This window comes from Dermacentor silvarum, chromosome 1 (assembly GCF_013339745.2).
Source record: "Dermacentor silvarum isolate Dsil-2018 chromosome 1, BIME_Dsil_1.4, whole genome shotgun sequence".
NCBI classification, from domain to species: Eukaryota; Metazoa; Arthropoda; class Arachnida; order Ixodida; family Ixodidae; genus Dermacentor; species Dermacentor silvarum.
In genome coordinates, this window is record NC_051154.1 from 49,863,991 (window position 1) to 49,877,960 (window position 13,970).

Here is a 13,970-nt window from a genome sequence, read left to right on the forward strand (position 1 = left end):
AGCCGCCGGTTACGTTGAGAGGTTCGTTTCCGCCAACGTGACGTAGCGTGCACGCTCGCGTTACGTCTGACTATAAACGGCCCTGAACAAACGCTACAGCGCGGCCGGCGTGGCCCAGACACCGCCAGATATTCAACGCGCCCTAAACGATTCGCTCCCTACGCACGTAGGAGCTGCGCTCGGCAAGGTCACTGCGCCCGGTCCCGGAGATAAGAGAGCCACGCTCAGCGGAGACCAGTGCCTCAAAAGTCCCTAAGCGATTATGTCCCTAGGCACCTAAGAGCTCCACGATTGCCATGACAACGCGGTTAGTTCGAGAAGGGGGGCAACGTTGAGGGGGGGAAGAGTCTAGTCTGTCACGTGATTGCCGCAGCGGCGCGCCGCCGGTTGGTGTGGCCGCCCTGCCGCAGCTGCGTTTTGGCCGCCGGCGGCGCGCCGCGCGCGTTTTGCGGCTAGTGTGTACGTGCCAGTACTGATTTCTGCGCTCCAAAACTCCAAAAACTCACTTCAGCGCCGGTATTGGCCTGTCTCCAGTCCGAATTAAGCGGTGCACGCGTAATTTCGTGCCGATTTAACGAGAGTTCGCTGCCATAGACATATGTACATTTTTGAAGGGAGGGAATTAGCAGGCCGAATTATCCGAATTTCCGAATTAACGGGGGCCGAATTAACGAGCTTTCACTGTAGTGTAGTTCAGGGGTTCTCAAGCATGTTCGTTCCAGGGAACCCTGATAAGCTCCATGATGCGCCAAGGAACCCCCCCCCCCAGTTAACCGAATTAAAATGTCCTAATTAACCAAATGTCGAATTATCGAGGGTATCAAGAAAACAATAAACAAATGCTTAACTACATCAACACGCTTTTATTTACTCAATGAATCAGCAAATTCTGTTTATATTTATTTAGCACAAGACCAGTGCAGAAGCTGAAATTCTCGTCATCTCATGACTGATTTGCGCTAGCAGCGGCGAAGGCCTCGCGCGCGTACATCCCGATGATTTTTTCGCGATGTAGCCGGGGCTCTTAATCTTCGACAGCTTTAAACTACTGCTTGCCGCAACCGCTGCGCACGAAACCGCGGCCGCTATCATCGCGATCATGGACGGCGACCTTGCGGTTCAGAAGGCAGGCGGCCGACGCACGCACCAAGTCAAAACGAAACTACCGTTCGCTGCAAGAAGTGCGGACAAAACCGCGGTCGCTGTCGACGCTACCATGGTTGGTGACTACGCATTTGTGAAGGCACGCAGCCGACGCGCGCACCGAGTGAAAACGAAACTACTGTTTGCCTCAACTGCTGTGGATGAAACTGCGGTGGTTATCGATGCGATCATGGATGGCAACTACGCACTTATGAAGGCACGCGGCATGCCGCCAACGCGGTGTTACGCGCGGCGATAAACGCAAGAATAAAGGCTTAAGGGCGCAATTAGGCACGAAGCGCTCCGGCGTTGCTGTCAATCACGTGCCGCGCACGCTTGCCACTGAGGACCATGGCGATGCGGACTGCGCAGCTTCGTTTCGGTTGAACGCTAGCGCCGTTCTTGCTCTTCTGCGGCGCGTATTTGCGATGCTCCGCGCATTTTTTTTTCTTCATTTTTTTTATTCCTCCAACGTATACGTCAGTGCGCACGCAATCGGCACCTACGCTATCTACAAACGGCAGAAATGCGCATATTGGTAAATTACGGCCTCCGAGATTTAAGTGCGAAAGCTTAGGCGTAATGCCCATTTTCGGAGGTTGGGTGGCTACAAGCGGCTTGCGAATTTATTACTCAGTTCGCGCGTTGCCGTTACACGCTGTGAGTGCTTTTGGACACTCGGGCGTGATAACGGAGGTTCTGTGGATCGAGCGCACCTCATTTTCGCCGCTTTAGCCACTTGGTTAGCGCGGGACCACGGAAAATTTATCAGTGGCTCGCGGAACCCCGAGCAGGGGCCGGCGGAACCCACTTTGAGAACCCATGGTGTAGTTCTTAGTTAAGGAAGCCAGCATTGTGTAGTGTTTTGTACTGGACGCATTAAGCCTTTGTTCTTTTTTGTAGCGTGATATAAAATTGTACACTGCGAATGTATTAACTATGTTGGCACTGTGAAAAACCACTCTTCTGCTTTGATGTGCTTTGAGCTGAAACGCATCCTGCGGCATTTTTTGTTCAAGGTTCATATTTTCTCCAGGGTGATTTTAATGGTCCTACCCAAATCAAGATGACAGAAATTCGTGTGCGAGCACAATAGGGTAATTGTATATTACTTTTTGCATCTTAAGAGGAAGTCTCATTCTACAGCAATTTAATTGACCAACTACTCCTGTTAATTTCAGCAAGATAGAGTCCACGTGATAATTCCGCAGCATCATTTTGCGAAATATGAAACCAAGGGACTTAAATGAATCCACAATTTCAATTTCATTAGAGGCGATTTTCAACATATTTGTGATGTGTTCGAATTTATACCTTGGATAGAAGATAACTGCTTTACATCTGTTTGCATTTATTTGAAGCCTGTTTAGCTGCGTCCATGTGTACAGCTTCATTAGCATTGTATTAACATTTTTTAACAACTTTTCATATTTGTTCCCTTTGAAGAATATTTCATATTTGTTCACTTTGAAAAAAAAAGCAGCGTCATTATCTATATTTACTATATTGTTTATGTAAAGGTTGAATAATGCCGGGCCTAGTAAGCTTCCTTGAGGCACCCCTTTGTTCTAATTTTGTATGGAAAGACATGCTGTTTGCCATACTCTATGGAAAGCTAACATACTGTTTGCGATTTGATATACGACACGGCAGTCCCCTATGTTGTGTAATTTCAATATTTTTATCAGTAAGGCATTGTTTAGACAATCAAAAGCTTTGGAGAAGTCCACAAGAACACCCAGTACCATCTATCTGCTTGCTTTCAAAGCTATTAAGAATACCGTATTTTCCGGTATATAAGTCGCACCCCCCTAAAAACGGTAGTTTTTCTGCGAAAAAACTTATATCAGTCGCACCGGTATATAAAACACACCTGTTTATTCGGTAAGCGATTTAAAAAAAAACAAATTACAGTGACGTTTCACTTTGTGAACGCGAGTCACGCACAAGCGTATGGGTGCCATTCCTATATAATTGCGATAGCAGTGATACGGACACTCCAGGTGCATTTCTGCCGTCGTGGTTGCCGCGATCTTCCGTACCGTACAAAGTCCAAGGGCGATAACATCGTCCCCGCGCACCGAATGCTATATGTGCGAATGAAAGCGTGCGACGATAAGCTGAATCGTGCAGAAGGGAGGAAAGTGGGAAGGCAGCATGGGAGGGAAGGGGTCGGCTTGTACTCTGGTAGCAACTGCGTAGTTTGCGCAGCGGCGCGTGCTGTATTTTGAAAGCGATCTGCAGATGCGACGGCTTCGGGGTTGGTCGACTCGCGGTTGGCCTGCCGCCGTTTGCGTTGCTGCTCTGTCCTTTTCGCAAGGCGCGCACAGAACCCGTAGCAATTAAGTCAACCAGCGCGCTTCGCGTGGCCATAACATCGAATGCGATTTTGACGGTAGTTTTTCTGGAGGGGGGGGGGGGGGGGGAAGTACAGAAGTTGCTATATTCTATAAGACGCACCAATGAAACAACGCATCTTATACACTGGAAAATACGGTGTATTCTTTTTCATAGCTCAGTGGACCTTTTTTCGCAAAGACTAATTGCCACTTAGTAATAAGGCTGTTTTCCTGTATATTTCATTAATCAAGATAGCATAACTTTTTCAAATCCTTCAGACGATACAGGTTTAGGACAGTAGTTTGCCAGACAGTTTTTGTCATCTTTATTTGACACTTTAGTGATTTGTGTTTTGTTTGGGAAAAGACCATTTAGAAAATATAGGTTAAACAGCGAGGTAAAGGAATAGATAAAATGTCCATTTAAATTTAACTGACTTGATTTAAAGAGCATGTGTATTCCAGGCTCAACTGTTTTTGAGGCTTAAAAACACTGACACAACTTGACTATTAGAAATTGCTCCAGAAACTAGCTGTCACAATTAGAACTGCTGATGTACAGTGCTTGCATCGCATGGCAACTGAATCATGTTCACAAAATAGTCGTTGAAAGCATTTGAAAAAGTAGTTCCTTGAAGAAGGTCGTTGCTGCTATCTATTTCAGGTATGTTATGTTGCATGTTGGGTTATGACAACTTCTTCCATAATAGATGAGACCTATTATAACAGTCAGTCAAGTAGTGGCCGAGGTACTGCCTTGTTGCATCCTAATGTGTTTGTTCAACTTGCTTTGGTAGACCTTGAAATCAGCTAATTTGTTTTTTGATGCAGTGCAATAGATTGCGAGTTATCCATGGTTTTCTAGTTCTTCTAGAGCATGGGTTCTCAAAGTGGGTTCCGCGGAACCTACGGGTTCCGCAGGCCCCTGCTCGGGGTTCCGCGAGCCACTGATAAATTTTCCCTGGTCCCGCTCCCGACAAGTGTCTAAAACGGCGAACACGAGGTGCGCTTGATCCAAAGAACCTCCATTACCCATGCCCGAGTGTCAAAAAGCACATCACAGTGCGTAACAGCAACGCGCGAACTGCGCAATAAATACGCAAGCAGCTTGTAGCCACCCAACCTCTGAGAACGGGCAGCGCGCCTAAGCTTTCGCACTTGAATCTCGGAGGCCGTAACTTACCACCATGCGCCTTTCTCCTATTTGTAGATAGGGTAGGTGCCGATAGCGTGCGCACTGACCTATACGTTGAAGGAAAAAAAAAAGAAAAAAAAAAAAAAAACCGCGGAGCACCGCAAATGCGCGCCGCAGAAGAGCAAGAACGTCGTAGCGTCCAACCGAAACGAAGCGACGCAGTCCGCATCGCCGTGGTCCTCAGCGGCAATCGTACGCGGCACGTGACTGACAGCAACGCCGAAGCGCTTCGTGTCTAATTGTGCCTTTAAAGCCTTTATTCTTGGGTTTATCGCCGCGCGTAACAGCGCGTTGGCGGCTAGCTGCGTGCCTCCGTAAGTGCGTAGTCGCTATCTCTGATCGCGTCGATAACCACCGCAGTTTCGTCCGCAGCGGTTGCGGCAAATAGTAGTTTCGTTTTCACTCGATGTGCGCGTCGGCTGCGTGCCTTCACAACTGCGTAGTCGCCTCCCATGCAGTGTTGCCAACCAATTTTGGGGAAATACCCTACGCCGCAGTCAAAATTACCCTACTTTACCCTACACAACTTTTTTATTACCCTACATTTTACCCTACGCCTAAAATATCACAGCGTAATAATAATAAATTACAGACTATACTTCAAAGTACGACGTGATAGCAGTGCAGTGGTGCTAAAGTCGGTAGCGACTGTTATCGAAATATTTAGCAAAAAATAAAAAGTGCATATCAAAAGTGAGCGTACGGCGCACATCGTCTCGCAGAAGTGGAAGGGAGCGAGAGAGAGAGAAATTAAAGTCTTTATTGAGCAAAATATTGTGTTGTGGCTTCCCATTCCGGTGTGCGTTGTTGTGTTGCATATAGGAAGTGGCCATAACAAAAAAAAATTTAGCAGTTTTACCTGAAAGGCGAAACATCAATTGCGATAGCAAATTAGTAGGGAGCTATACGGAGTAAGGATAGTAGTTTTGTCAGCTCTATAAATTTGGGACATGCTGTAGCACCAGCGCAGAACTCGTCGCGTTTTGCCCGCATTCGCTCCGAACGCGCGTGGCGTTGGTGACTGTTGCTGGTGCCTATAGGGGCGGCTCGGAGGTTTTCGACGAGATCAGAACAGGACACTCGTCGAGCAGCGTCGGAAGTCTTTACCACCTTTTCGCCTCGCAACGTTTTTATATAAATACGCATTTGGTGCCGCAGCTAAACGTCGTCTCCGCTCCCTCGCTCCCTCCCGTCCTCCCACGGCCTTTCGCGCGACGGAAGAAGTCGCATTTGCTCTATATATACATGGTGATTGTAAAGGAGCAAAGAGACGCTTAATTCTGCAGCCCTTCAGGGAGCACGGCACAGAACGCGCGTTTGCTCTCGCCGTGTGTTCGCTCCCCGTGAAAGCAAGCGTCCCTCGCGCGCTTTCACTCGCACATACAGAATACGCGCGTGGCGACGATTTCATCGCCGTTGGACGTCATGCGGAACCTCACGACGACGGCGACGCCGACGGCAGAAATCCGCTTTGAGTGTCAATAATAAGACGTAGCAAATTAAGGTAAGCAAACGCGGCCATAGCACAGGATCGGCGCTCCGCGCCGAGCCGTCGCAGACAGCTCCGATTCTGACGGCTCCTAAACTGTCTATAGGAAAATTATTGAAAGGTGGGCGAGGTGGTTTGGTTTTATGATGTAAAAGACTACGCAAGGGCAAACCAGGGATAAAGTGAAGAACAAGACAATAAAATGCACTTGCGAGTTCAGCGCCCGTCTTGATTTTTCTGAAGAAAAAATGAAGCTAGCACAGAGATATGCGACGTCTGTTCTTTCGGCTCAGCACTATGCCGGTGAGATGTGAACAGCTCCAGTTTTATTCAAAGAAAGATTTAGTTTTCGTATCTCTTAAGGAGTGTTGAGAATAGCGCCTTGGGGTATGTCGCGTCGATCGGCTAGTTTTTAAGATCACTCGTCAACTGTTCTTTTTTAGCTGGTTGTTGACGAGAAAAAAGTGGAAATTACCCTACGCCTCGTAAGAAAATGGCATTACCGCCCTACTACCCTACGCTGCCCGAAAAACTTCGAAAATACCCTACAAGTAGGGTAATTACCCTCCGGTTGGCAACACTGCTCCCATGGCAGCGTCGATAGCGACCGCAGTTTCGTCCGCACTTGCAGCGAAAGGTAGTTTCGTTTTGACTTGGTGCGTGCGTCAGCCGCCTGCCTTCTGAACCGCAAGATCGCCGTCCATGATCGCGTCGATAGCGGCCGCGGTTTCGTCGATAGCGGTTGCGGCAAGCAGTAGTTTCGCTTTTACTCAGTGCAAAGCTGTCAAAGATAAAAAGCACCGCCTACATCGCGATGGACGGACAATTTGTTGGCGAGCAGCTGAGTGGCGAAAAAATAATCGGGATGTGCGCCCGTTGGTGCAAAGCGCGTCTCAGATGAAAACGCGCGCCGCGAAGGATGTCGCGAAGCCTTCGCCGCTGCTAGCGCTAATCAGTCATGAGATGAAGAGAATTTCAGCTTCCGCACTGGTCTTGTGCTAAATAGAAACAAGATTTGACGATTCATTGAGTAAATAAAAGCGTGTTGACGTAGTGCAGCATTTGTTTGTTTTCTTGATACCCTCGATAATTCGGTTAAATCGGGGGGGGGGGGGGGGGGGTTCCTTGGCACTTAAAGGAGCTTAGCAGGGTTCCCTGGGATGAACGTACCTGAGAACCCCTGTTCTAGAGTGTTGCATGGGCACATATGGGAAATGTTTGTTATATAAATTGATGGTAATACAGTGGAACCTCATTGATACGATTCTGCATAATACGTCTTCTTTTTTTTTTCCGATAATACGATTTGGTTGGATGATATGATTTTTTGGATGATACGCTTTATTTTCATGTTCCTGTGAAGATTGTATCAACGAGATTCCACTGTATTAAGAAAAAACTCATAGGTTTCGTAACATCAAAGGTTTGGCTTGCTGGTTCTGCATGATTCAAGGTATTAACAGCGTGACTTCTTGAAAGAGGATAGAAACCAAAGCACACAACAGACAAAGACAAGTGCTGTTTTTCACTTGCAAATCTTTATTGCGCATAAAAGATATATACGTGTTGCGGAGTGTAAACAAAGAACAAAGGAAGCAAGAAGAGCAGCACAGGTTAAATTGAAAAACATTGCTTGCTATCTCCTATTCTGCGTGCATGTGCTCCCCCAAAAAATAGCCAGGTGGAAAGGGAAGCCCATAAGTGAGATCATGTTTCTACAATCCCCACAAGCATCGGATTTCCCACCTGCAACACCACTTGCAACACGTAGGTGTGGAAGTGGTTTTTTTCGGTGCTGCATAAACTGTTGTATCTTTTACGAGAAACCGGTTCTTTTAGAAAACATAAAAACAAATGCACCATTATGCACCGGACCCATTACATCGAGTGCATAAGCCAAGTAGTTTACAAGATTCCCCTTTGTGCGGCAGCTGCTACATAGGCCAGATGGGAAGGTGCCTAAATGACCATCTCCGCGAGCACAGTAACAATTTGAGCGATGGTAAAGACGGATTTTTAGCCATTCACTGTCACACCTGTGGTTGTTGCACCCCCTTGTTTGAACAAACCCAGGTTATTGGCATACATCATAATAAGTGCACACGCGAAATCATTGTAGCTGCTCAGATGGGGCATCAAGGCATACCGTGTGTAAAAAACCATTAATCGGTTAATCGCAGAAAGAACTCATCTTTATGGTATGTGAAATATTGCGTTCTCTTTCTCTCTCTGTCTGGCTTTGTTTTTGTCCAGTTGATTTTTTTTTTATCCTTTATTTGTGCATAGAAAAATGTAGATGCTAGCATGTCTTATTTCTAGTATTCCCATGTCATGTTGTCCAGAGAAGTTTGGTACTATAGCAAACCTCAGTGTGTACTTGTAATGCTGTGAATGAAAACCAGTGTTTTGTTTTTGTTTTCCTTTAGTAGCAGTTTTACAAAATATACTTGCATGTACATATGATTGATGAAAAAAAGTATCTACTAATTGTAGCATGTGTGGTATCTACTTATATGATTGTAAGCAACTGAACGGAAAGGTGCAGACTTTTATACAATAAAAAAAAAAAAATGTGTTTCAAATAGAAAGCATCTAAGCCATGAAACTGGTAGTAAGGGGCGATGCTGAGTTTTCTCATAGCAAAGAAAACATCTAAGGGGATGCATTCTTTGATTAGTATAAAGGAAGAACCTGGTAAAATGATGCTGCAGGTTCATCTGTAATGCTGCATTTATTTGCTCATGTAAACCCGTGAGCAAAAGTATACGGACCAGGGGTTGCACAATAAAGCCGATTTTTTCCTCTGCCTTTGAACACAAATTGAAATTGAGGACTGCAGTCCAAACATGACATTGCAAACTTTTCAGTGTACCCATTAATTCCAGTTTATGCCTGTTAATTAAGAAGGAATTCAGTTTTTTCGGCGACCCCGTGGTCCGTATACTTTTGCTCACGGGTGTACAATGCTAAGGGGACTTCCAATGATTTAGCTGATTTTTGAAGTGATTGTACAATTATAATATGAACTAATTATGCCTGATGTAGCTATATCCACGGGCTATATCCACGGACTATATCCAAGGTCCTTTAGGGGTAGCGCAATGTGTGCTCACACTGAACCACCTGTACAGAAGGGGTCTGCTTGGGCATGAGTCACGGTAACGAATTGGTCATAGTGTCATGCTAAAGCTTCCTAACAAGATCGCAAAGCACTGCACAAAAATTTGAAGGACGCTTAAGCTTTACCTTTAAGAGTGGAACACGATAGCATTCAAAGATCCCTGACTGCTTCTCACGCTTCCTTGCAACTGCAGCTTATGTAACTGTAATGTTTTCCTGGAAACGCTGGCGGTGAACATTATGCATGAAGGCGAGCTTCCTGATTCTATTTTTGATGATGTTGCAAAGAACCGAGCAGGCCGTGCTGCTTCTACTAAGACAGACCGCAAATGGCAGCTGTGCTCAGTAGTATGCTTGCCTATTGAGTATCGTTGTTAATACAACAGAGTTTCTCAGCCTGGAAATTCTAGGGGAGAAAAAAAGGCATGCTGTATTCATACAAAGACAGTATATTTCCAATGTGCACAACCAACGTGTAATTTTGCTACGCAATTATTTTCATGTTTTGCAATTGATGTTGCAACTTAGACCAGGAAACCAGAGTGCAGACATTAGTAGTTAACATGAAAAAACGTGACAGCTACATTGGTCTGCTAAGTAAGCATTCTCCATGGAAGAATGCACTTCCAGCTTAGGCAAATGCCCTTTCAATGCCCTTATATGGAATGCCCTTTCACATGGAATAGAAGTGGCAGGAATGCAAATAACTTTTTGTACAAACATTATAGACCTTTTCAGCAACAGCTTGTTGCCCAGTACCCTCATAAATGTTGAATTGTTACCAGAGTGCACTTGCAACCTTCAAGTGAGTTGAAGTGCATGCTGTCTCTGCATGTATGAAACACCCCAAGAAGTGCTACCTTGAAAGCTTTGAAGGTGAACTATAGCAGAGCCTTGGCCCGTCGTATTGTCAATTGAACTTGCATACTTCAAGGCTGTAGCATTTGTTCTTGGTATGGTTTATATGGGCTGTGCCTTTCGATAACAGGAACCCTGATGGGGTTGCAGCTCAGGATTTATTATGAAAGGGAGTGAGAGAGGGGAGAGTGTGAGATCTCTCTTCCCAAAATTTGTGAAAGCCTGTGATAGTGACACAGTCTGGTGCCAAACACTTCTCTTACATTGTAATTTTTAGAAATGGAAGATACCAGGCAGTGAGTCTTATTTTATGTCTGTATCTAAAGGAAGAATAGGAACTAACTTGCTCTTGATTGCATACACTATCGTCTCACATACTTCATTCTATACTCACAGACAACTTTCTGTAGCAATGAAGGGAAAGCTACAGGCGCGTGGATGCTGCACATGTGTTACCGCGTCAAGTAGTCCAGCAGCATTTGACAGTGCTTTTGGTTGCTCGGAACAGATGCTGAATCGACGCAGCTTCCACATGGGACAGTTTCGCGTTTGCCCAGACGCAGAAGGGAAAAGCCACAAAATAAGTTAACTTTTACACTCAGTGGTGTGTTTTCTTTTCCCTAGCCTAAACTAACGTGGATTAAAACACGGGACTCTTTTCAGAAGTGCTCTCACCTGTGCGCGCTTTGCCTCCGTAGCTTTCCCTTCATTGCTACAGAAAGTTGTCCGCGAGTTTAGCTGTTTATACAGCGCACACACACTAGTTGCACGCCACACGAACATCGTGGGTTTGAGCAAGCCGAGCCCCCATAGGGAGCGGCGCCTGCCCCCTGCTCCGTGCCATGTACTGACACGCCACTGCGTGCACGCGCTCAGCTGCTCCCAGTCAAAGAAAAAAGAGCCCCACACCAGCAGCAAGGCAGAGACCCTAGGCAATGCTCTTCAATAATACATTTATTAAGTTTGGTTTGAAACACAACACAATTGTTAAATATACAGCTGAATTGGATCCTTATTACAAAATATTCAAAGAGTCGTCAGTGACTGCAAATGGTGCACTGCAAGAGAGAAACCATACAAGGACCCTGCCTGGAGGGGCCATTCTTTGGTCAGCACTCTTGTGATTGCACAACCCAGAGCACTAGAAATAGAGGGAGAAACAGTGTAGAGGAACAGACAGGGACACAATCGCAAGGCACCACCTCAGGACATTGAGGGTACAGGCATGTAGCCACGTTTTTTTTTTTTTTAATTATTGGTGGGGGGGGGGGGGGGGGCGGAAGTTGCATACCGCCTACACAGTGGTTTCCAAGAACCTTTCAGGTCTCTCGTATGATTTTGGCGTTGATTATTATGGTTATATAATGCCAGATGCACTTGTAAACTGGACAAAAATCATAATTCATAGGTGACATGCCAGGCATAGAAGGGAGGAGGGGGCCGGCCGGAAAATTTGAGGTGGGAGGGCTGAAACCCGATTCCACCATAACTGGGCCAATAGGGCAGCCCATTGACCCTCTGTGTGTGGGGTGACAGCCATGTGACAGTGTTTTATGACTTGCTGCCACTCCGTTCAGATGAAACATGCAGGACGGGGAGGTTCTCTGAAACACAATGGTGCACGCAACTGTACTACGACCACTTAAACTCCCACAACTCTTACTGCCTTTAGATAAAGCTATTCCTCAGTTATTGTAGTATTGCACATTCCTCTCCCTTTTCTGAAAGGCAAAGGCACTAATTGTAGCTCCCCATGGTGAGTAGAGCCCATTGGTGCAGACTACTCACTTTATATTTTTTGTGACGCTGCTCTGCTCACTTGCCTAAACTTGCTTTCTTTGGAGCTGGGTTCCAAGGTGCCTGTGGCTCCTCTTTTATGTCACGAAGTTGAGAGAACTGAAAATGATAAAACCATTATTATTTATTTATTTATTTATTTATTTATTTATTTATTTATTTATTTATTTATTTATTTATTTATTTCAAAATACTTTACAAGCCTAGAAGAGCATTGCATAAGGGGCTAATACAGAAATTGTGATCATAAGAACTCACAAATTAAATAACTCGGATTCAGTTATATTAAGATTAGTAGCAAAATGCTATCTCTGTGCAGTACTTGGTCACCAAGAGACCAATGTAATTTTCAAGGAAGTTATTAAATGCTGTTGCAATAAATGCACAGGTTTTAATGTGGTAATGTCTGTAAGATTGCTCATGTCATCCTTGCTTACAGCACAGACCCAATGAGTACGGAAGGCCAATGCAGATGATGTACAATGTTGCCCAGGATTCATTCCTGACTCAGGATCTTCTAATGGAAATGGTAAGTTGTACTGCTACATCCAACTGAAAGCTAAGTATACGTATTTGATTTTCGATACAATATTGCACTCTGCCAGTAAAGACAGAAGGCTGGCTGGAGTGAGGAGGCACTTTTTCTGTTGTGCACTCTGGCCTGACTTTTACTTGCTGCACAGTGGCTTTGGCGTGCTGCTGCCAACCATGAGGTCATAGATTCGATTCCCATCACTGGTGGCCTCGTTCCAGCGGTGACTGAGTGTGAAAACACCCATGCTTTATAATAAAGTCGGGTGTACATTAAGAATCCCAGGTGGTCAAAGTTAATCTAGAGCCCTCCTACCGACATCTCTCGCAGCTGAGGTGTTGCTTTGGGATGTTAAACCCCATCAATTATAAATAGTTTGTCATGAATTACCTGAAGGCACTCAGAACAGTTTGCACATATTGATTTACTTTTCTGCTGCTAGCAGTGCAGCACCTTACTCTCTTTGCCTGCCATCCTGTAGTTTGATGCAGACAACATTGATCGTAAGAAGCTAGAAATGAGCTGTCATTTTGGGACACTTTGGTTTGGAACATTTACCTGCCAGAAGCAAAAACAAAATGGCGAAGATTTACTGCCATCATGGGCTCTGAGACACTGTCGCATCTCTCTGAGGGCCTGCACAGACATGGCAGGCAAGGCGTAAGTTGCTGTATGTGGGAGCACAGAGGAAGAGTCAGTCACTTCAAAGACATCTCTTACATTCATAAGCTCGCATTACGACTACATGTGGCATAAGCCTTATTAGGGTATCTTTATTAAAAGGGCCATGACAGGATCATCCAACTATTCTAAGTTCATCAATGTAACTGAGAAGAGGGGCTAATACGGTTATACACACTGGGCTCTCAGCACACATTTTAGCTTAAAATTTCAATTTGCAATTGCTCCCTCTAAGCCCCTCCCACCAACAGCAACTGCCATTTTGGCACAGATTATGTGACATCGCTTCTCTTCTCTTGGTATCCACTGTACTTATTTGCATAAAAAGTCCAATTTCAATACAACAAAATTTAGATACAACAAAACAAATCTTTACTGACTTCGTTAATCGAGGCTTAACTGTAATTTCTGTGTGAAGGTAGCTTATACTCATTAACTAAGTTACCTTTAATTTACTCATGGGATCATGTCAAGCAATATATGTTTGTGACCTAATCAGCAGCTTCAGCTGCACAGCTGGCTCTCCACCAAAGTTGTGCATATACAGTGGAATCTCGATGATACGATCACGGCTAATACGAATTTCCGGATGATACGAATTTTTCTGAAGCCCCATAATGGGCCGAGCCCCATTACTTTGCAACGTGCTAGAGAACGGTTGTTACGAATCGATTTTCGACCCGCGTCGGTTGATACGAATAAACGCCGCCCCACCGACGGCTGCGAAAGAGAACAGCGCGCAGTCACGCGCGTTTTCCCTTTCTCTTTTGGTGCGGAGGCGCGGACGCGGCACCGGACAGCGCGGAAGCCGCGACT

The 13,970-nt window shown here is 45.4% G+C and overlaps 1 protein-coding gene across 2 annotated transcripts in view; it reads left to right on the forward strand.

Moving 5' to 3' along the window:
• The window catches only part of LOC119462563 (MPN domain-containing protein-like), a 57,120-nt gene that overhangs the window by 29,583 nt on the left and 13,567 nt on the right, over positions 1-13,970 (forward strand). The window contains exon 13 of one of the 2 annotated variants that reach the window (XM_037723904.2): positions 12,381-12,470. In XM_037723904.2, coding sequence (XP_037579832.1) covers positions 12,381-12,470 — 90 coding nt within the window. Of the gene's footprint in view, positions 1-2,162; positions 2,229-12,380; positions 12,471-13,970 lie in introns of those variants that run through there. The other variant, XM_049667799.1, reaches the window with a different exon arrangement.